Source organism: Aythya ferina (assembly GCF_964211825.1).
Source record: "Aythya ferina genome assembly, chromosome: 3".
NCBI classification, from domain to species: Eukaryota; Metazoa; Chordata; class Aves; order Anseriformes; family Anatidae; genus Aythya; species Aythya ferina.
The window spans coordinates 687,704-711,477 of record NC_140298.1 but is presented as its reverse complement, the minus strand read 5'-3'; the positions used below and the strand labels follow the sequence as shown (position 1 = coordinate 711,477).

At 37.7% G+C, this 23,774-nt stretch overlaps 1 protein-coding gene across 7 annotated transcripts in view; it reads left to right on the top strand.

The window, feature by feature from the left end:
* The window catches only part of RALGAPA2 (Ral GTPase activating protein catalytic subunit alpha 2), a 141,596-nt gene that overhangs the window by 68,175 nt on the left and 49,647 nt on the right, over positions 1-23,774 (top strand). For all 7 annotated transcript variants that reach the window (XM_084514277.1, XM_084514276.1, XM_084514278.1 and 4 more), the window contains 11 exons: positions 453-561; positions 1,125-1,235; positions 1,579-1,647; positions 1,818-1,955; positions 2,497-2,680; positions 4,454-5,225; positions 5,512-5,583; positions 6,568-6,691; positions 8,897-9,052; positions 16,111-16,269; positions 21,220-21,347. In XM_084514277.1, coding sequence (XP_084370403.1) covers positions 453-561; positions 1,125-1,235; positions 1,579-1,647; positions 1,818-1,955; positions 2,497-2,680; positions 4,454-5,225; positions 5,512-5,583; positions 6,568-6,691; positions 8,897-9,052; positions 16,111-16,269; positions 21,220-21,347 — 2,022 coding nt within the window. The remainder of the gene's footprint in view (positions 1-452; positions 562-1,124; positions 1,236-1,578; positions 1,648-1,817; positions 1,956-2,496; positions 2,681-4,453; positions 5,226-5,511; positions 5,584-6,567; positions 6,692-8,896; positions 9,053-16,110; positions 16,270-21,219; positions 21,348-23,774) is intronic.

Below are 23,774 nucleotides of genomic sequence, written 5' to 3'. Positions count from 1 at the left end.
TGTGAGGGAGAAGAGAGCACATTCTTCATTTATTGCTTTTTTCCTCCCTGTTTGCTTTTTGTTTTTACAGGGCCTGCTTATATTGTCTTTGATTTCAAGGAATATTCCTGGTTTCCAAAGATGGTATATGCTGTGGTTAAATGCCTAGAACTTACAAAATTCTGCTCTGTTTGAATTTACTTAAAAGTAAATTTGGAAAAAATCACATCTTTGCAGTGCTGATTTATTTCTAACTGGTTTCTTTCTAACTTTTTTATTTGACTGATGAAAAGTCACTGTTCCTTTGAGATTTTTTATTAATAGCTGTCTAGTGTTACCGTACAGTGATAGCTGCTGTCTGGTGGAGGAGTGGTTACCTTCCAAAGTGCAAATTTGGAAAGAATGAAGTGTAGATGAAGACAAGATACTTTTAAAACTTCTGACTTCTTTTTTTTTTTTTCCCTTTAAAAAAGATGCATAGCCATTTGTGGCCTTGGAGTTTGGATATGTGAAGAACTAATGCAGTGTACAAATCACCCCCAAGTGAAGGAAGCAATCAATGTCATAGGTGTGACACTAAAGGTAGTACTGAGGTGGTCTCTGTAATTGATAGACATTTTATTTTTTGAAACAGTTGCTGGTTATATGGAGTGCAGTGTGCTGGTTTTTCTTTTCATTGCATAAACCACTGACAAGAAGTTGCTTGGGGGTCTTTCCATAGTATTAGTGATATGACATTGGTCATCTTCTAAAAGATACCTTCTGGTTCTGAACCTTTACATGTAATTAGTAGCTCATTATCTCTAGTGAGCGTGGTTCAGATCCTTATGGCTCCTATGAAGTTGCCAAGGAGTATATGTATAGTTCTTCAGTGGGGCCAAGGTGACATCCTATATAAAAGTGCAAAATATTTGCAAACATAGGATGTGATTATGCACCTAAAGACCCCTACCACAGTGGACCAAGCTAGGATTATGTCAATAATGTTGTCTGCTGTTTCCTAATGCTGACTGTGTGATTTTGTGGCATTAACATTTTGAATTGTTTTTATAGATGTAAAATGATTTAAGAAGTAGAAAAACTAATTGTACTGTATGATAGCTAAATATTTTATTTGTTTTTAATTACCTTTTTTTCTCTTACAGTTTTCTAATAAAGTGGTAGCTCAGGTAGCCTGTGATGTTCTTCAACTGCTAGTGTCTTACTGGCAAAAGCTGCAGAAGTATGAATCCTCTCTGTCCAGAAAAATTACTGAAGTATGTCAGTTTCTTTAAACCATTTTTATGGAAATTGTGTGCGAAGTTCCCCTAATTCCTTACTTAAGCTGCTGGAACCATAGCTTTCTGTTAATGCTTTCTTCTGCAAGTATTGTTAGGTTTGCTGTAATCCTAGGAGCAGTGTGCATTTCTCATTTGTAGTCATGTATTTTTAAAATGTTCAGTGAAACTTTGTTTCACTTGGACATTTATTTACAAAAGCAGTTAGATGCTCTTAAGAGAATTTAACCTTTTTCAGGCCCTGTTCAAGTGAAGTTAGTTCTCTGTCTTTGTAATGAAAGAAGATAAATGTCTTTCTGTAATTCTGTTTCTTTTAACATAGATCCTCTTGGCCACTATTGCATTTCTTCTGCCAAGCGCGGAGTACTCCTCTGTGGAAGCAGATAAAAAGGTTTGTTGCTGAAGTGAGCAGTGTCTGTCTTTCTTTGTGCTGTTTGAACTACTCATTAAATGAAGTGGCTTTGAAACAAAGTCTTATTTTAAACTTCTAAAAATGTACCTCTAAGTTTGTGTGAGCTTGATAGATAATACCTAAATACTGTGTTACATGTTTCTGTTTAGTTTATAGTTTCACTGCTACTTTGCTTGTTGGATTGGTGCATGGCATTACCCATGAAAGTGCTTCTGGAGCCAGTGTCTGCTGGTGTCCTTGAAGATCAACATGCATCCAAAGCTCCTTTACTGGACTATATTTATAGAGTGAGTATGAGGAATGCACATGATTTATTATATCTAGATGTTTAAAGATGCCTTTTACAGATCCTGTTAGTCACAGAAGCATTTTTTATCAAGCTGTAGAGAAACACAAAGTGTGAGCAGAGTCATACAGGGGAGACGTGAAGAATTTAAAATATTAAGAGGATAAGATCAATGTGAAGGATCTTGAAAAGGAAGAAAAGCAGTTTGTTTGAGGTAGACATGCAACATAGAGGGCAGTGAAAAGAGAAAGGCAAAATACTCAAAACAACAAGCCAGGGAAAATAATCTTGGCAGAAATATTTGAATTATTTGGAGTGGTGTGTTAAAATACAAAATAAGTCCTTAAGTGGGCTGTTAAAGTACAGAATAGGTCATGAAAAAGAGAGTTATTTTAAAAACACTGAATTTAGACAGAGCTTTTTTTTGTAGCAGGGGCTGGCTTTCACAATGTAAAATCATGGTGGGTCACTCCTTGCTGTATAAGTGGGTACTTTGGCATATACTTCATTGCTCCTTCAGTGTTGTGCTTGTCTGCTCGCAGGTTTTGCACTGCTGTGTGAATGGCTCCAGTACGTATACTCAGCAAAGCCATTACGTTCTGAGTCTTGCGGATCTCTCGTCTAGTGACTATGACCCTTTCTTGCCACTGGGAAATGTCACAAGCTCTGAGCCAGCCCTGTGCCACTCTGTCACAGATTTGGGCAACCTGCTTACTGTTGCTGAGGGTAAGAGAATTTACAGTGATGAGGACCAGCATGTCTACATGCAGCAGCTAGGAAACAAAAGTTTCCAGGTTACATCTCTCCCTTGCAAATGTGCTTATCTTACTGCATGCAGCAATTACTCCTTGAAGTTTTTAATTAATATATTTATTTTATGAACTGCTGTTGCCTCTGTAAGAGAATCTGTTGCTGACGATGCTCTTTAGCACTGTCACAGGAGAAAGAAAATTACATTGTGGTGCCATACAGTGCAAAAGTTCTGCAGGTGTTGAGTAGACTGAGAATCTGTTTTTGCCTTCGGGATGACTTAAAATTTGGTATAGAGAATTTCAACAACTAAGATCAAGCTTCTTTCAGAAGCATGCAGCTGCCTTTTTGAATTTTTCAGTAGAAATGAATCCATTGTCACAGATGATTTACCTATTCTGAGTGGTTTTGGAAGGACATGTGTGATTTGAACCAAATTATGAATCTGCATAAATAAGCTGTTCCTGCTGATTCACAATTCAACCTGTGTCAAAAGTGAAAAGATAATTTGGATCTAGCTGCATCATGTTACAGACTACATGAAATCACCTTGGGTATGCATCCAAGCATATGAAGTAATTTATATTTGAGTGTTCTATCTTAGAGACCACTTTTATTTCAAACACTTGTTAAAAACTTTAAAAACAATGGATTACATATATTATAAATAATATATTAATATGCATTAGTATATTTTTGCAGAAGGGTCAAAGTAAAGATGCAATATTAAGTAGTGTGAGCTACTGTTGGGTTTGCAATGATGCTCTAAAATAGTATTTTCAGATTTTATTACTGTACTATTTTTGAGTTCTACAGCTTGTTTTCCTGTTATTTTTTTTTTTGGTATATGTGTTTTCAGTTTAAAAAACAAGAAAAAAATAACTAAAAACCTATTTTACACAGATTTCTCGCTGATTAGGGACATATTGTGAACAGCAGAAAGAAAAAGTTATGTGTCAGGTACATTTGCCATTTTAGGTAGAACAAGGTGTTTCTCATCTCGGGTGTGTTAGTGCTCTACAAATGCTTCGGTTTAATTGTTTCTGAAAAAAAAAGATTAATTCAAACTGGAGCAGGGAATTCAGGTAAAGAATAAAGAGACTTTTTAAGAGGGGAGGCTGAAGAATTTTGGCTTTTGAGGTCTAGCAAAATGAAGGCTGAAAAGGGATATGCATGCTGTCTGAAAGTGTATTTGAAACTATAAATGCCAAGGAAAGAGGAAAACAATATAAGCTAAATAAAAATGGATTTAAGCTGAATATGAAAAAAAATAGACTGGCAATGAGAAAGTTCTGGCTATAAGAGAGAGATAATTCTGGAATAACATTCCAGTAGGAGAACTGGAGGCACAACGTAACTCTAGAGCACCACTGGTTCATGAGATAACTGTGATGTATTTGCCTGCGATGTGAGAGGGGCTTGTGGATCCAGAAAATCTCCTCTCACCTGATGCAATGAACTTTTCCATGATGCTGTTCTCAAATGACTGCTAAAGCTGGAGAAGCACTGTTTTCCAGTTGCATCTCTGGTTTGAGTTTGCGTAGAATTGCAAAAAACATGCAAAGAAATTGTGTAGAACATGTGGTGCATAGAATTTCTTGTGCAGTGGTTGTAAACGATTTACTGAAAATGAATGATTTGGAGGACAACTAAGGCAAGCTTCAAAATGTTTCAGAAAATTGCAGATGCTCTTTTTAATTCCCTCTTCCTGCTCTTACTGATCTGTAATCTCTTTATTGATTGTTTTAGAAAAAAGAAGAAGGAACTTAGAATTAATACCTTTAACAGCACGCATGGTTATGACTCATCTGGTGAACCACTTGAGCCACTACCCACTCAGCGGAGGTCCTGCCATCCTTCACAGTCTCCTTAGTGAGAATCATGACAACTCCTATGTGGAATCTTCTGAGCTGTCATCAGAAGTTTTCCGGAGCCCCAACTTGCAGCTCTTTGTGTTTAATGACAGTACTCTTATATCATACCTCCAGATCCCTGCAGAAAAGAAGAAGGACACTGAGCCAGCAGTAGCCCCCTCAGATGTGAGGGTAATTGTCAGAGATATCTCAGGGAAGTACTCTTGGGATGGCAGAATATTATATGGACCTTTGGAGGGCTGCCTTCCACGGCAGAGTACTCCGAGCTCATTTGTGATTTCAGGCAACCCTGAGCACCAGTTCAGTTCCCATAAAGACATTTCTCATGTGGAAGAAGGAGAAGATGTTCTTGACAAGTTGCTGGAGAAGATTGGTAACACTAGTCCTGAATGCCTTTTACATCCCCAGCGGAAGCTGAATGAGCCATCGCCACCACCCTTTGGTATGAGCTACGAACAAGAGAATGCAATCACCGAAGCCCTGATGAGGCAGAGTGCCCAGGAAAAAGACTATATTTTTAAATGCAGCTCAGGCTTCAGTATGAAGGTGGCCCGTCAAGAAGAACCGTGTCCTGCTGAACCTCAAGCATCCTTTTATTTCTGTCGGCTGTTGCTAAATGATTTGGGAATGAACTCCTGGGATAGAAGGTAGGAACAGAGGGTTCAGAACATGTTTACAGTACTCTTGCTGCTTCTGACCTTGAAAAGAAATCGAGATCCACCCACTGTCCCTTCCCTGCTCTAGCACTGCTCTTCTGACTTACAGTCATCCAAACAAATCTGGTCAGTTTGAAATTATCTGAGTTGCTTCTGGGTCTGATTGTAGTCATTTGAATCACGCTAGTTTGATTACTTCTCTTAGGATTTTGAATGAAAAAATACTGTGTCTATCTGTGTTGCATTTTCCTTCTTTTTTTTTTTAATATATTTGTAGGAAAAGCTTTCATATTCTTAAGAAAAATTCAAAATTACTGAGAGAACTGAAAAATCTGGATTCTCGCCAATGGTAGGTAATGTTTACTAAGCACACTGTGGATAAACTCGGTTTCTAAAGAATAAATGCCTCATCAAAAAAAATAAAATTGCATGTGCTAGCAATACAAATATTTGTATGAGAAATGGACTGTTTGTTTCTAAAGAGTTCCGTAGACTGAATAGAGAAGCTATTTTCAATGGTACTATATACATAGAATTCAAAATAGTGAACAATAAGACACAACAGCCCTTTTCCTGGTTTATTTACTTGAGAGGGGAGGGAAGAAGTTCCAAAATTTGTTGATAACCTTGCACTGATTCACTCAAAAGACTTTTCTTCAGAATGATCCCTCTGTCAAGAGCGGTACTCAAGGGGTAATCTCCATTTTTATTTTTTTTTTCAGCCAGGTAGTGTCAGGATAGATTTCTGAATATTATGTTTTTATGTTTTATTTTATTTCCTTGGCCCATAGCTATTTGAAAAGTGTTTGCAGTATTGTAGAGTTCTGATTTTCTTTCATCCCAACAATTTTCATACCCAATCCACTCATTGTCTAAGGAGCCAACTATAACTGTCAGTCATGTAAAATTTAACCTAGGAGCTGAAAGTCTACATATGCTTTTTTCTTTTCTCATATATCATCACCCCATAATTAAAATTCTGTTGATCAAATTATGTTCTCATTAACACCTGTGCAATCTTACCGTCTTCAGCAAGGTTGCACAGATGTGTGTGATAAAGCCTGTAAATGGAACTTGGTCATCAGTTCTTTTGCTGATAAACAGAAAGAATATACCCTGCTCTGCACTCCAAACTGCACTATCTCTGCCATGTGGGAAAAAAATGGTGAACATATATATTTCTAATTTAAGTGATGTCTTTGTGTGCAGAAAAGAAGCAGATGTAGAGTAAAAGGAGGTCATCTGTCCATAGCTTTCGGAGGGCAGGTGATCTAAAGAATCATTTGAGCTAAAACCTATTTTAATTTTCATTTCTTGTTATATCTAATTACAGCCGTGAAACTCACAAGATTGCAGTGTTTTACATTGCAGAAGGACAGGAGGACAAATGCTCAATACTGTCCAATGCAAGGGGAAGCCAGGCATATGAAGATTTTGTTGCTGGACTGGGTTGGGAGGTAATAATCACAAATTTAGGCAAACTAACATATTTGATTTGAAAACCTACAAAAATCAGTGTAAGCCAGTTAAAATAGGTAAATGGAAAATAAACTGCTTATGTAATTGCATATTTTTAAATTCTCAAAACAGAAAGATAAATTTTAATGTATGGCAATGTTTATCAGTACTGAGAAGATCACTTAATTTAACAGAATTCTATAAATCCACATGCTACTTCTGTTTGAACAGGAACAGTGAAATGTTGTTTAAGATGTTTTAGAAGGTTTTTACCTTCTTTATAAACTAAGTTCATTAACATCATCAGAGTTCACTGTTTAGAATTTCAGTTATATGATGGGTAATGTAAGTACACTTTCCTTCTAACATGAAAAAAGCTTTAATCTAAAAACATCTAAAATATTAGTTAATGTTAAAATATTATTAATCATTACTTTATTAAAGTAGTTTCTGTGGAAACTGTGTGTTTGAATTAGCAGGTTACAAAATAATTAAAGTGTTCGTATTGTTCCTACAAGCTAGGATACGTTGTAGGTTACTTTAGATTTGTGTTAGCTAGCAGAAACAGGAAAGCAGGAATGTAATACAACAAGAATGTTGTATTACAGAACAGAAAGATGATGCTTTTGAGGCTAATATGTGACACAGCCATGCAAAGCTGGGATAAAGTGTCTCTCCATTTTCCCTGCTATAGCAGACACTGCTATGAAAGTGGATGTGAAGTTTCAGGCCAGTTGTGTCCCAGAACTGTATCATTTTAAACAAGTCAAGTTTCCCATATTCTTTAAGTTCCCATGTCTTTATACTCTCAAAACTTTTACTTACTTTATATCTCTCTCTGTGTTTTCTGTGCCTTTTGGCACAAAAGAGTTTTTTCTACTCATCCCTAGCTCAGCCAAGAAAATAAGAATGCTTAGGGCGGTTTTCATTCAGTGTTATCAGGCTGCAGTATTGGTCAGACTGTCCTCTGACAAAGGTCCTGAGATCCTTTGCCAGAGTGGCTAAAGAAAGAATTCTTTCTGTGCTTTCCACCAGTGAAAGCTGTTGGGTATCTCTAAGGAAGAAACTGAGTCAAATCTTAAAAATGTCCAGCCTAGAAAACCATCAGACCACTCATTCATTCATTGTGCAGTCATGCATGGGATGAAGTACTTAATTATTTTTTTTAAAAAATATCTGTCACCTCTTAGGCTTGAAGCAAATGCTATTTTCAGGTCTGCCTTAGATGATCTGTATGCACGTATCCAAGGAAGAGCGTACAGCACTTCGTTCTTCTAACTCACTTGTTTGCTGCCACTCACTTGGCATGCACAAAGTACAGTCCCTTCTAATATAATTTTATAATTTATTAGCACTATTGTTGTACATCCTTCCTGTTTCTGATGGATAAGTGGCGCTGCACTGGACATTACTGCTTTCGGCATCGTTAAAAGCTGTAGCTTAATTTTTACCTTAATTTTAGCTCTTTTGAGCTCTTCACATGGTCAGACCACTTACCCAAACAAAGGACTTCTGTACAGAAGGCAAAAACATTTGGATTTAGTTAGCATTGGTGAAATGGTGTGTCAGTAACCTAAGTGGTGTGAACATTTATGGTTTTCTGGAAATACACAGTAGCTGTGTTTCACATCTATGGATGTAAGTGAAACAGGGTCTACAGGGAGAGGTAGCATCCCCAGTTAGAATGATGCAGTTGGGAAAACACGCAAGTTTTCAGACACAGGCTCGTCTTCAGAAGGGCATTGTTCCTGAACAATCTTTTTGAGTAATTTCTTCTAAAATATTTATTCTTGTAAAAAAAAAAAGATTTTCTTCTTCAGTTTTTCTTACTGGTTATATTTTCTTAGCACTTTATTTCTCACTGTGTATGCTTTGCGTGGGCTTGCTAAGCCATGTGTAACCCTTAGAGCAGCTGTGCATGACAGTACTTTTGTTTCCTTGCTGCAGGTTGCTGATAGAAAGGTAGAATAGCCTTGTAGATAATCACACAGTACCTAGTTAATAGTTGTTTACTTTCAGTAAATGTCAAATACAGGAATGGGAAACCAACAGATCTAGTGCTAAGATCATGAACCTGTATGGAAAGATTTCTCTGTGTCTGGGATGGTAACAAACTTGCCAGGTCTTGATTTATTAATAAGTAGGGTTATTTGTCAGTCTTTAAGAAAGAATGGTTCTTCTAATTATGACTTTCAATCACTTAGGTTGATCTCTCAACACATGGTGGATTTATGGGTGGCCTGCAGCGCAACGGCAGCACTGGACAAACAGCACCCTATTATGCTACCTCTACCGTGGAAATCATTTTTCATGTGTCTACAAGAATGCCGTCAGATTCAGATGATTCACTGACCAAAAAGGTAATTCATTTCCTGTGTATTTCAAAACATTTGATGTAGTCTTGTGCTTAAATTAAAGTTTACACTGAAAACAGACCATGCTAACTGGTCCTAGCAGGCCATCTTTTCTGTGCCACATGGTGCTCTGCAGCCAGATTATCTGAATTAAATGGCATCTAAATTCTGGATTCTGCAACACAATTAACATTTCCATGGTAGCCTCAAATACCACCATTAGTAATAATATTAGCAATAATTTCATTTGTGTGTTGTCTGCCTGCCAAAGCTGCTGTAGTATGGTAGAACAAAACAACCAAATGCAGCATAATAAAACCTTACAGATGAATCGTCCAGTGTGTAACAGAAAAGAAAAGAAGTGAAAGAGAAGTGACAAGCATAGTACCAAAAGCAGCCAGCTGATATTTAAAGCCATTATCCAGTCATTCACAATTGTGACAAGCAGACTCTGCTTCAAAGATGGCCAAAACCCAGCCCAAAATTTTGTTGGTATCAGTACTTAATCATTTGTCTTTACTAACAAGAAGTGATTTGAGATTATGGTGCTTGCCAACTGCTGCTTAGTCAAAGAAGATTTTAGGTGCATACCAAATCTTTGCCTTTTTAATTAGGATTGGCAACTTGTCCTACAAGGTTGTTAATGTGTGTTAATAATGCTACCACATCCATTCAGTCTACCATGTGATACTATTGTGCTCTGAAAATTATCTATAAAAGTCACTAGATGATTTTATTTGTTCTCCAGTTATTTTCATAATAGCATGTGCTTTTCCTAGAAATCAAAAGTTGGACTTTCTGATTACCACTTCTAAAAACTTGCCCAGCATTTAATAGTAAAGCTGGATCCTCTCTTTTTTTCTAATGCCTCTCATTTAAAAATATACATATATATCAACAAAATTACGTTTGTCTTCAAATATGCAACTCATTATCTTCTTATTAGGGGATTTACATAGTTATGGGGAAAAAAAAAGAGTCATCAGAGTAATTTAGAGTAGGGTGGTAGTGCTGTGACATGTATTGAGAAGCTGTATAGTCTCTGTCACTGAACCAAGGTAGATCTATCCGTATTTTACTGTTCCTGGCTAGTGTTTATCCAGCTGCTAGTTAAAAACCTCCTGTGATAAATGCTTTATAGATTCCCTCAGCAACATACTCCAATGACTTACTTTTTGTGCCATGAGAAAATATTTTGTGGCGTCTACTTTGCTTCAGTTTAGGTCCATTTATTCTTACCCTATCCCAGGTAGCTACAAAGAGATCATTTTGCAGCAGATCTTTTCATGTTTGAGAACTGCTACCATGCTTTTCAGTCTTTTCCTGGACAAATTGTAGTCATTTAGTCCAATCTTCCCTTTTAAGTCATAGCTCCTGGATGTTATGGAAGCATAGCAAAGGTAGTGAAATATCTCGTCTAGCTGTTGAATAATAAATTAGCTGGGAAAGGAGAGAGCACAGTCTGACAGAGCCCACCATGCAGGGAAAAATGGGCTTTACTTGCAAACAGTCTATTTTACTAATTCCCCTAATTTACACATGTATTAGTAATTAACACAGCCATGGAGAGAGTCTGGTTATTCTATTTAATTTTCTTCCCTAAATTTACTCTGGGAGAATTTCTTCTTCATGAGAAAAAAAAGCAAAAGCATTTAGTAGTTGCCAGTCTCTGGGTCAGGAAGTGTTAGGAAACAAGGCCAGCTCCAGTACATACTATCCACAGAAAACACCTCACAGTAATTGCTTTAAGACTTTAAAAAATCTTAAATACTATAGGAATGGGAGCCCTGCAGGGATCAAACTGTGTATTCTGGTAAGGGAAGACAAAGCTCTGAGCAACCTAATGGAGCTTGGGAGCTGGTCCTTCTGTAAACAGTGGGTTGCACAATCTTTTGTGATGCTGTGTTTCTGCACAAAAAAAACTTTGATTTGCCATAGCTGTTTGGTAATGTGTTGGTTTAGCATGTATTTCTGTACAAATTAGCACAGACTTCTTAGCAAACTTCATGTAAATGCAGAGGACAAGATACATGTACGAGGCACCATAAAATTCTGGAAGATAGATAATTCTCTAATTCCTTGGCAATGCTGATGGATGAAACAGCCCTCATTTGAAACCAGTGATTTGAGTGTAAATCCAAACCATTTCTAATGACAATATTTGTTTAAGAGCTCTTATCAGCCTAAAAGTAAACTCTAAAGTGTCCATTTTTTTGATTTTTCACTTGTGAATCTTAGCTGCAAGGAGGCCTTACACTGAGATACAGGAAGGCAAGTGCATTGATGCTTTAGTAGAAAAATCCCTCGGTCTGCCACAGACCCATGTTGATTTTGGCAGCTCCTCTGTGTGCAGGCCACAACTGGTGCGTGCTTGAAAAGAAACGTGTGCCTGTCTGTGACATACTGTTAAAGCAGAAGAAAAAGTATTTGTTTCCCCACCTGGTGATACTGCACTTATGAGCAATGTGCCTGGCTAAGAGAGCCACGTTCAAACAAAATGTTGTGTGTCATTCATCCAGCAGTGAAAGCCTCTTCTTTGTTTGCAGCAGCGCTCAACATCGTTGCGAGTGTTTTAATAATTCCACTTACTCACTGAACAGTTAGCGCGTGGTGGGCTGAAGTCTTCACCTCAGATTAACGAGGCAGTACATCCAGGTGTTTTATGGTTAAAACATTATTTATCTACTACCTCTTTTGGTTAATTCTTCTTTTTCATAGCAGCTGTGAGAAGAAGGAAGGTTGTGATCTTGTAAGTTAGTACCTGCTTCGTTTCCATTTTTGCTGCAAAAGGAATTTATGCTATTAGAGACCAACACTGCTGGGAGGAGAAAATGTCATTGTGCTGCCTTCAGGGTGTGATGGGGGTCACAGATTTTTTTTATTGCCTTCCTAATGCTTCCATCAGATAGGGTTGCATGGATACTATTTGGGTTCTAAGCTCCCCCTTATCTCCTAAATCTTTGTCATTTCTGTGTTTTCTTCCCTGCTTATTTTGCCTCTGGACAGGCAGAAAGCATTCAATACCAGTTTGCTTGGCTCTCAAACTCTGGAGCTGAACAGAAGGTCTAACCACCTGCTGGCCAGGAAAGTAGTACAGCAGGCCATAAATTCTGTGGGCTGGGGAATTTAGCAGATGCAATAATTTTATTTAAATGTTATTATGTTTCTTTATTTTTACTGAACACAAGACGATAAAGTCATTCCTGGTATAAATTCACAAGAATAAGTGCACTTCCACTGAGGATGAGTTTGGCCTCTTATTTTTGTGCCATACAGTAGTAATATGCACTTTGTATTCCTTTATATGAAGTATATGCTGACATATTATATCGTTCGAAAAAAAAACAAAAAACACAAAATAAACAAAACACAACACCCCTGCAAACACAATAAAACGCAACAAACCACTCTAAAATAAGACTTAGCCCTGAAAGAAATGCTTTCTTGTGGAATAATTAAAATTCAACTGATATCTCTTGCTGCTGTAGGGTTCAGCATCATTGGTTCTAAATTTTTTTTATCTGGATGTCTTGTGGCAAGAACGAAAATCAATCATAGTAACAGCATCCTGCAGACCCCTTTCTTGTTCTAACTAAATTGCATCTAACGGTTTAAAAATGGGCTGCAAAATTTTCAAGTGATTCATTCCATCTCCCCCCATTGTCAAAGCAGAAATTTTTCAATTCAGAAATCTGGTTGCAACCCCATACTGAACTCTTGCTCCTTCGCTGCAGAAATTTGTTAGCTAGAGCTAGATTAGATTTTTAGCAGCTAATCTAACTGCTGTAGGGGTTTGCAGAGTGGGGACAGAGCTGTGCTATTGGATTTGTCCAATTCATTTGACTCCAGGACTATAATTGCACTTATGTCTTACAAGGCTTTTATAGCCTAGGGCTGGCGAGCAGCAGAAAAACAAATTGGCAGTGATACAGTAAGAGTGAAAGGGAATGAAAGGCACACATTATCAGTCTCCAGGCAGCACTGTTCTGGCAGGAAGTTTCTCGGTTAATTTACAAATAAAACTTAGATTTTAGGATGGGCGCACTGTCAGCCAGACAATGGGGATGTCAGACCTGACTGTTACTTAGCGAAAGTAGCAGCCGTGCCTCCCCACAAGCAGGAATTTTTCAGTCAAACAGATGACTCCTCTCTGGAGCCAGCTGGCTCTGTAACGCAATTAGCAGGGATAGGGGTCAGGCCGCGAGGTATATGCTGTGAGCACTGCCTTGCCGCCACGCGCTGCAGCCACCCAGGGCCCTGCAGTCACCCGGGCCGGCAGCACACCCGAGGCACCAGCATCGGCGCAACGCCCAGCTTCAGGCAGGGTCACATGGATACGATAAACTCAAGCGTTCAGGCTGCTCCTCGTTCCCCGGGATTTTAGCATGTGCTTCATGCTCTTGCTGTTTTGGGCTTTCGGATGCAGGTGTTTCTGTCTTTCCACCTGCACGGGGAACCTGGCGTGCACCCGGGCTCTGGCCTGTGGAGCAAACCTCGGTGATGTCCACTGGGGAGCCCAGGCCACCACAGCCAGTGCTGTGAGCGAGTGACCCAGGAAGCTGCAGCTGTGTGCTGCCACTGATAAGATTATTGCAATGGTTTTTATCGCTGGAATGATCTCACAAGGACAAATACTTCTGGTTGATGCCAATTGTACATTTGTGGCACTGCATTGTATAAATGCAGTGGTTAGGGATGTATGGTTTAAAACCAAAGAGATAGTAACTTGTGCTTTAAAAGCAGTTCTCTGCATGTAATGAGGTGGTACTCATAGCAAAGAGTAATTCATCATCGCACTGATGTTTGCAGGATTTGGGGCTTGGAGCCATCACTTCCAGTCTCAAACAAGTGTAGGTCGCACTGACTTCAAGTTTACTGAGTCTTGTTCTCTGTGGTGTGATACAGGTATAAAGTGTTTGGGGATTTTTTCAGTATGAAAAGTGTTTGATTATTAAGAGAATGATTTGTTGTGAATTAAAAAGGGTCTCTTACCAGCATTGGGACCTATTTTGAATTTTGTTTCTGTAGCTATACATGCCATGTACCATCCCCAAGGCACCATGAAGAGAGGCAGAACCAACCCTTTTCTTCCTGGTTTTCTTGTAGTAAAACAAGTGAGCTGTCTCCAGTTTGAATTTCCCTATGCAACAGGGCAACTGCATAGCCTTGCAAAAGTCTGTTTTCATATTTATTTATTTATTTATAAGCAGAGGTTGCTAAAGCCGTTGTGGGCTTTCTCCATGCCGCAGAGCAAGTGCCTGTACTCACTCTGTAAGGTGAGCTGGGTGCCTCCGCTCCGCCGAGCAAATGTGGGTCATGGCTTGTGAGCCCAGTGCCTGGCCTGCTCTGAGCACTGCTGCTGCGAGCCAGGTCCTGGCTTCCCAGCTTCTGCAGGAATTGCAGCTCGACTTCAGCCAGGCATGGAGCGGCCATGCCAAATCCTCGCGGTCTATAACTTTTCTACGCAAAGCCCTAGCACCGGGCAGAGTTGGTCATAGAAAACTTCACCTGTTGCCTTAATCATTTCTGAGGCGACCTAGCTGTGTCTGCTTATTCAGATACGAGTGTGAAAACAAAGTCAGGATGTTCGATTAAATTACTATCTAGCTTTGTATGTACTGGTCTGCACTGTGATGTTGTCAGCATAAGTATTTTCTTGGGTATGACTTTGTTTTTACTGAGTAATAAAATAGAAGTTGGGATGACCATGAGAACAGTTTTTTTATTCTGATTTTCTACATGTAAGAGGCTGTTATTAGTATTGTTAATGTTTCCAAATTTCTTGTAAGCACAGACTGCATTTTCTTCAAAAATGGCTTTTATGTATAGCTTTAAACAAAATACAACTCTGAATTTTTATTTAATTTAGAACAAACTGAGAATCTCAATCCTACTTTGAGTGTAGCTCCATTTCACTCTGCTGGAGTACAAAGTATAGGCAAAAGGCATATTGATTCCTGTCACGGTTCACAGTTTTGCATGTTTCTCTTACAACTAGGGTACCGTTTGCCACTCAACCAACCTTGTAGGATTTAAATTCTTTACTTTTAAAGATGCTACCTGGTTCTGAAGAGGGAATATTCTTTGGTATAATACCAGCTGCTATGAGGTCCCTAGAGATTATTTACCAACGATTTTTTTTTTTTTTTTAATTTTTTTATTTTTTTACAGAGAATGCAGGAAGCAGAGCTACATTTTAGCTTCGTTAGGTCTATTGTCCACATTGTTCAGGGGCTAGCACCAAACTAGGGGTGGTGGTCTTTTAAGGTTTAAGTGGGACTTAAACTCTCTTTATACATTAGGCTGGCATTCTGCATGTGGATTAAATATTAACTTTAAAGCTTACAGTTGAAACTATTGTGCATAGCTTGTACATGATTGCCAAATAATTTTTACCATCTGTTAGATCACCTCCAGTTCCTCCCATCTAACAAAGCAAACACACAGATCTTTAGATGGATTTGGGGTATGTCCTACTTATAATTGATCCATATTTTATGTGACTGCTCCAAACAAAGTAACTTACCCAGTATTTCCCATTCTTCTGTAATTTACACTGTCCAAAATATTTTGCATCCATTTTCAAACAAAAGAGGAGTCTTCCTCACCAGATATGGAGACCTCAAGAAAACATTTGTAATATAGTAAATAGAGAAAGAAAGAGAGGTCCATGATGGAAAGTTTCTTGACATCCAGAGTCCAGGCATTTCACATTTCTGTGAGAGCTGCATTATTATAACTGACATATGATGTTTGCTGCCTAACATTTTGTTCTAGTAACTTAGATTTCCGCCTTAAATTATTGTAGGTAATGTACATTTACATACCATGTTAATGGCTAATTTGATAATTACTTAATTAAGCTATCGGATAGCAATGTGTTCTGAATGAAGCAAATTATTTAGCTGATCTTTTCATGAGTAACTGAAGAAAAACAATATTTTAACTTTTTTCTGTAATGAATTATTTCTAGTATTGAGCATTGTAATTCAATTTGTAAGCCATGACCCCTCATAAACTGTTGTTATCGCTCTGATTAATAAAGAGCCAATTTGCTGTTGCAGCTTCGTCACTTGGGAAATGATGAGGTTCACATCGTCTGGTCTGAACACACCAGGAACTACCGCAGGGGCATTATACCAACAGATTTTGGAGATGTTTTAATTGTTATTTATCCAATGAAGAATCACATGTTTTTCATAGAGATAATGAAGAAACCAGAGGTATGTTTTGACTGCTGTATTGGATCTATTATTTGTGCTGCACATGTGACCAACAGTTTTGTTGCTTAAATAAAGCTCAGTGTTATAGCGTTGTTTTTTTTTTTCTCCCAGCAAATACTATATATAGGCTGTCCTCAGTTTAAAAGCATACTGAGCAATGAGTTTTTGTTTTAAATGTAGAAATGTGAGTAGCAATTGAAATGGCTACTAATTCATGTTATATTTTGCTTAGCGCTTAAAGAAACATTTCAGATTTCTAAACCAATAGAAGTTATTGTACAAACAGCTTAAAATCATGATGAATTTCCAACGTGAGCCAACAGAAGCAAAATAATAAAAATTTAAGCTTCTCATTTGCTACTGATTCACCCCATAAGAATTATCAACTGTTGTATATATGACACTGGGCATAACCTCGCATATTTTCGAGACCCTCATCCTATTCTGACTCAGTGGGATGGTACAGGCATTGGATATCCTTACATCAAGCAAAGTATTTGAGTTTTATTATTTGCCATTTAATTAATTTTCATACGACTAAATTTTGAGTTTTTTGTTTTTTTTTTTTTTCAAATGGATTTTTTTTTTTTGGTATTTATATTTGTCTGGCATATATAGTATGTACTTTATGAAAGTAATCTATGCGGTAAATACTATTTCCCTTTTATGAGGGACAGTATTTGTCCAAGAAAATAACCAGCAGTGGAAAAATGCATTCACCAGGTGACATATTTAGCAGCTCTATATGATGTTTTTGGAGTTGTGAACGATGGGAGCTATTACATATTAATCAGACTAGACATTTCAAACTTGATTTTTTTTTTTTATGTTTTGAAAGAGTGTTTTTTTTCCCTTGTACTTGATGGTGAACTCTAGAGTTTACTTCTTGGGAATTTTAGCTTTTAGTCTTCCATAAGGAAAATCAAAGTTTAGCTCTATGAACATGCTTGAAAATTCTATGAATCAACCCGAGAACAGCTATGTCATCTTGTATATTAGTCAAAAATACCCAACCAGCAGAAAGAATAATAGCTAACTGGAAATTTAGTGTTATCCCTACATTTAAAGTACAAACCATTACAATGTAATAAAATTAATCCAGACATTTCCAGGGCAAGTGTGGCTGACCTTTTGTTCACCAGCTACTGACCCCAGGGTGAATGAAAGAGGCTTGCAGAAAGAAATGTCTGTTGTTTGGCTTCGGTCCCTGGTATTTAAATTGCATTCCCTAATCAAATGAAAAGGCTGTCCTCTCTATCAGGTTACAGAATCCATGGCAACATTTGGCCTTTTATATACATAATGTTAGCCTTTTTGTTTGCATCTAAGTAGAGACACCTGGAGCAATGTTAACATTAACCGATTTAGCATTAATAGCTTCATTATATAAGAATTTCTGATCAGATAGCTGTTACTTTTGTTATATTGCTTCAGCTTGTATTGTTTTCATTTTTTATCTCCCTGCTTGGCAACCGGGCAATGATTTGCAAATTTTTTTTGTCTTGATTAATTAAGCAATATAATTATCAGGAACCGTGATGCAGTCTTTGCTCGACAAAGCTTCTGAGGGAAGACAATAGTAAGTCTGTTAGTGTGAATGCATTCCACGCGTCACAGATGCATGAGGATATTCTGAACAATGAGACGAAAAGCTGCCTGCAAAAGAGGACAAAGAATGCCAGGCAGACTCTACACACTGCACATACCGCCAGGGACATACTGTGGGTTCCCTGGGACACAGATGCCTCGTTAGATTGCAGCTAGTCATCAGAGATTAATTCTCAGCCATTTGGTACAATAATTTACCCATTCCCCAGTCTTTTAACTAGTGCTGCTTGCTATAGAAGTGAAGTCTTTGTGCTCAAAAGGTTTATTTAACCTTGCCTACTTTTACTGTGTGTAACAAAAATAATTATTTTTTTTCTTGGAAATTATAATGAAGCAGGTGTTTGCAATGTGGTGAATATTAATTTATGGTTCGTGGATAACTTGCACTGACATTTGGAGTAGTGGGGGGGGGGGGGGTAATTTCCCTTGACTTCTTTTTTCTTTTTCAAATTCATTCCTGTCTAAGCCTACTGATTTTTTTTGTAACCGTTCGAAACCCTGTTTTCCTCAAATGGCTGTTTAAATACTGGCTTACAGAAAAGTACTGACAGGGGAGTGTGTTCCTAGGCATTCGGTTTCTCTGTCCCTTCGTGCTCCCTCTAAGGCAGGCGCTGTACGGATGGAGACTGGCGGTACATGGCGTCCCATTAACTTTAATGACCCTGATGGATCTGCTCTTGGTTCTGGTTTCACGTGGGCTATGCTTGTCTTGCTTTGCCAATGTAAAATCATTTGCACTCTGACAAAGTCACCTCTATCCTCTGCTTCATTGCTTTCTTTTCCTATCAGACAGTGTATGCTAACTTTGGCTCGTGAAAAATACTTTTTGACAAAGTATGTGCCTAGGACGCAATAATTTAAATAATGTAGTTTTCTTCTTGAGAAAAAGCATGTTTCCGCATTTTCTGAAAGTTCTGTATTTTACAAAATAATCATGTGCAGGGTAAGTAATAGACTTCACAACTGTTCCACACGCCTCTTTTTGTTGCCTTTTCGGTACCTGGGCTGGCAGCGTTATTATGGCTGAGGGCAAGCTGGCAGGCACAAGCACCCACAAGCAGCAAAGGAGCATGCCCAAGTTTTGTGATTCAGCTCAAATGAGCCTACTTTTTAGTTTGAAAAGTTTTTTTTGTAGTAAAGTGTGGTTTCTCAGAGTACAATAGAAAACACTACTGAACTTTTTGTTTAAAGAAGTCTGTCAGATTGGAGATATTTTTTGAAAAATTTGCAGCAGAGTGCCCATTGAAAGATATTTAAAAATGTATGCAAATAAATGGTGTACAAAATAAACACACCTTGTGTATACTTTCAGTATAAAAATTCAGTAATCCTAGGTTAAGACAATCTGCCTCACTCCCTAGACTCCAGGTGCTTCTGAAATAGTGTAACAACAACCTGTAAGCCTTCAGCTTGCTGGCCGAAAAGACTGAGAATGAATTTCTTTGTCCGGTAGCATATGTAAGTGCTAATGTGATTTGAATATCTAGCATTTGCGTGTGATATAATGTTAATACTAATATGTACTTCACAGGCTTATTTGTGCTTATATAAAAACATAGTTTTACATTTCTTTCTCTTGTTGTCAACACTTGAAAGGTAAGAGTGTGTGTTAAAAATTTCACTTAGAAATGTTATTGCTTAAACTGGAGAAACTTGATGCTCTAGAACATTATCACTTTTGTGGCATAGATTTTCTTATTGTCACCTTCCTTTCCAGCTGGCTAGTTAGTAATGCTAGCATGAAAAGAAAAAAGGAAAGGAAAGGAAAGGAAAAGAAAGGAAAGGAAAGGAAAGGAAAGGAAAGGAAAGGAAAGGAAAGGAAAGGAAAGGAAAGGAAAGGAAAGGAAAGGAAAGGAAAGGAAAGGAAAGGAAAGGAAAGGAAAGGAAAAAGGAATACTGTGGAAACATTTTACATTAGTCTTTATTTGAGGGGGAGTTCATTATTTTAAGTAAAGGAATGACAAAACTGTGAAAAGACAGCTGTCATTTGCAGATGTTATATTAAATCCAAATTTCTCCTGTAATTCATTGCCACTTCTAATTAGAGGAATTCCCTAGATGCAGGGGATTTATATTATTCTCTTTGTCCATTTATTGAATGACTGTCACAGTCACCCACAAGCAGTTGCAGAAGAATAATAGAGGGTATTTATTTATGTGATAAGCCCCTGTACAGGTGGAAAAATCCACAGCTTAAATATTGTTAATTGCTGCTAGCTTCTGTGTTGTTTTGTTTTTGTTTTTGTTTTTGTTTTTGTTTTTCATTTTTTTTTTTTCATTTTGAGGTTGATAAGGAAGTGAGTTTGACTATTTGTCGATGCTGAAATTTACAGTTAATCGTTAAGATTGTCTCTGCTTTTGACATGGCAAAGCCTGTTATATGTTCCTCACTGCAGATGTTTTTCACTTTTATAAAGTGTGTGGGGCTCTTTTACCTAATGTAGCCTTTGTCTGAAGAGCCATATGCCACCAAATGACGTTATGTGGAGGGTTTCTCTGGAGGTAACCCTGCAGTAACACAGTTCTAACATCTTGATGCCGTATGCTGGATGGACCTGTTTGCCTGTGTGCCAGCTTTGCTTACAGGTGCCATCTCCCCTGCTTTCCCTGAACCTCATTATCTTGGTTCAGCATTTTATTTTTATTTTATTTTATTTTATTTTATTTTATTTTATTTTATTTTATTTTATTTTATTTTATTTTATTTTATTTTATTTTATTTTATTTTATTTTATTTTATTTTATTTTATTTTATTTTATTTTATTTTATTTTATTTTATTTCCTTTACAGAAGTCCATGGAAGGAGTTTATAGAGGATTATCTGAAATGAATACTTCTTTGCCAAAGCTCCTGCCAGGGGGGGACTCAGCCAATGGTCTCACGTTGAAATATAAGACAACAAACCTCTCTCAGTATCTGCTCCAAATGGAGCATGAACTTCAAATTCATTGGCAAATTTTGTTAATGTATATAATGAGCTCGTGCTTGCCTCATTAAATATGCCATGTACATATGCACATCAAACTTACTGGTAATAGTTACAGAAGGTTAAATGCTTAAAAAAAATTGGGATTAATATCATACTAGAAGTGTCAGTATGTAAAACAATGTGGTCATACTGCTTCCTGGCAAAATAGTTTACTAGTCTTTTGCCTAGAGCTGGGAAGTGTGAAATCTTCTTCCCCTTGCCTCTTACCTTTCTCAAGCAGCAGGTGCCTTGCTGTGAAAACCCTGTGGGCATTGGGTGTGTTGTTTCTGTTTCTAACAGTGGAATTTGCTCCCATGCTCCACAGCCTCCTTTGGCTCAATTTCACATGTTGTTTTTATTTTGGGGTCTACAGGTGCCATTTTTTGGTCCTCTCTTTGATGGAGCCATTGTGACTGCAAAGCTTCTGCCAAGCCTTATATGTGCCACATGCATCAACGCCAGCAGAGCTGTCAAGTCGCTCATCCCACTCTACCAGAGCTTGTATCCTTTCCTGCTGATGATGCAAAGTTCCCCTTGGTAGGGTTCCTACTTCTGAATATCCTGCTACTAAGAGGTAAGCTTTAATAAATACTTCCTAGAAAAGGTCAAAGCTTTCTTCGTGTCAAGCTCAATGTTTTTAAGAGTCATTCACTCCCAGTTGCCATCCACTATTTTTAAAAAAATCATAACATCACAAGAATGTTCTCACCAGAGGTTGCAGACATTCTCGCTGATGGTGGGCTTGGACTTAACACTGATGCTTTGAACCATAAGTATTGATAATCAATTTTCTCTAATGCCAATAATAGTGTATATTAGGCTAATACATAGCTTAATTGTATTCTTATCTTATTCAAGAAAGTAGTCCAGTTGACTTTACTTGGACTCATTATATTAACAAGACAGATGGGATTTGGCCTCTCATATGGATGTTTCAGTTCCCTAATTCCAGTCTTATTCAAGCCATTTCTGTAATAGGGAATTTTCAGAACACATTTTCTAACAGTTGATGGGAGATAACTAGACGGTATGCTTTTCTCCTACATAAATTGTAGGATAAACTTTTATTCTTACATGATGTGCAGACTAATAGTATTATTATTGGGTTTCACTTTTTCTAGGATTTTCTCATAATGCCATGATTATGCAAGAAATGTTTTATTGCTTGTTTGTTAATCTTATCACTTATCTCCAGAACAACACTTACTATACAGTGTTTTCTTTGGGGAACTCTTGATTTGAGGATTTTTCTAATAGTATGAGTTTTAGGAAGAGTTCATAAATGTTTTTAGCTTTGAAAGAATATCGATTAATTAGTTTGGAACACATTTTTAAAATACAGTATTTTCAAAATGGTCTTCTTTTAAGTAAGGCTGAATTTTATCCAGTATACTTTTCAAGAGTCCTTGGAATTTAAAAGTAACATTGTAGTTAAATAAATTCATGTTTGATCAACTTCATTGTTTACTCATTTCATACACAAAACAAAGCCAGTTGGTGGTTGCTGCATAAGCAGTTGAGTGCAGTACATCAATTGCAAAATCATGGCAGTACCTAACAGATGATTCAAAACTAGCCAGGTTTTCCACTTTTGTTTAATGAGAGCAGTCTAGCTAATTACTAAAATTCTTCTATGTGGAATTTAGTTTAATCCATCTGCTGGTAAAGTCAATGTGTAATAATGAAATAGTGTAGAAAAATCAATGTAAAAAACAGTACTGACAAGAATGAAGTGTCACTATTGCCTCTTCCTGTAATCCCACCACTGAGCTCCCCAAGAGTCCTTAGATTTCTGCATCCTGCTCATCTTTTGGCTAACAGTGTTCTGTGAGCAGGTGGTTTGCACCCACCTGCTGTGCTCCCACTTTCCTACAGGGTCCCTTTCTGGGTCCTTCGTTGTCCCTGTTGAAACATGAGCAGCACAAATGTGGCAGCACATACCACTTTTCAGCATATGTTTGGGGTCGAGCTAAAACTGTCTCTCTCCTCTGACTCCTGTTTTCCTTTTTTGTGTCTACTTTTGTTTTGTTTTGTTTTCCTTTTTTTTTGTGTCTGCTTTTGCACCAGTGGTATCTCTTGTGGATCAACTGCTACATCTCCATTTGATAGATGAAAGAGAACTGAGAAACTTCTGAAACTGGACAAAGATAATGGGGTGGGAAGGTCCCATCAGGATGATGCTGGAGTAGGAAAGAAAGACATCAACAACATTTTTTGTAGAAAATTAAATTTATTTGAATAGAAAAGGTCAACAATAATTGCTCCCTATAAACACAAAGATATACTAAAATTCTTAATGAGCCAGAAATTAGCGTGTAAATGTATGGATGTATAAAGGAGGTATTTGAACCTGTCCATTGCAGTAACACTACTTTGTAGCCCGCAAAATGTGCAAGCTCAGTATGACTTTTCTCCCTGGTGTTGGTTTTGCTAGCTGTTATTTGGAGAACAAAAGGAGAGCAGCCCCAACAATTTAACAGGTAAATAAAGGACTTTAGTAACTTTGTCATACTGGGAGCAAAAATAACTCAAAGGTGAAATAAAATATTTGAATGGAATGGAGAAATAAAAAGCGATAATCCTGGAAAAGGGAAGGATGCTGTTTGGCAGCACATAGCTTTGCAGTTTGGATGAGCACAGAAACACTTGTGTTAAGGCAGAGCCAGAGAGTTTTCCACTGCTGTTTGTTGTACAGGACATTTTACAAGTCAGCATTTGTAGGAAGGGTTAGTAGGTAATTTTTTTCTCAATTCCAGCATGGTTAGGAATTGAATGAACACTTCGTCTGGTGTAAATGGCTCAATGGTAATAAAACACTGACAAATCCAAGGGAAATCACGGGGCAGTAATAAAAAGAAGTGGAGGGCAGAGGGACTGGTTTATCGGGCACCTGTGGAAGTTTCACTGTAAAGCAAAGCACTCATGCTC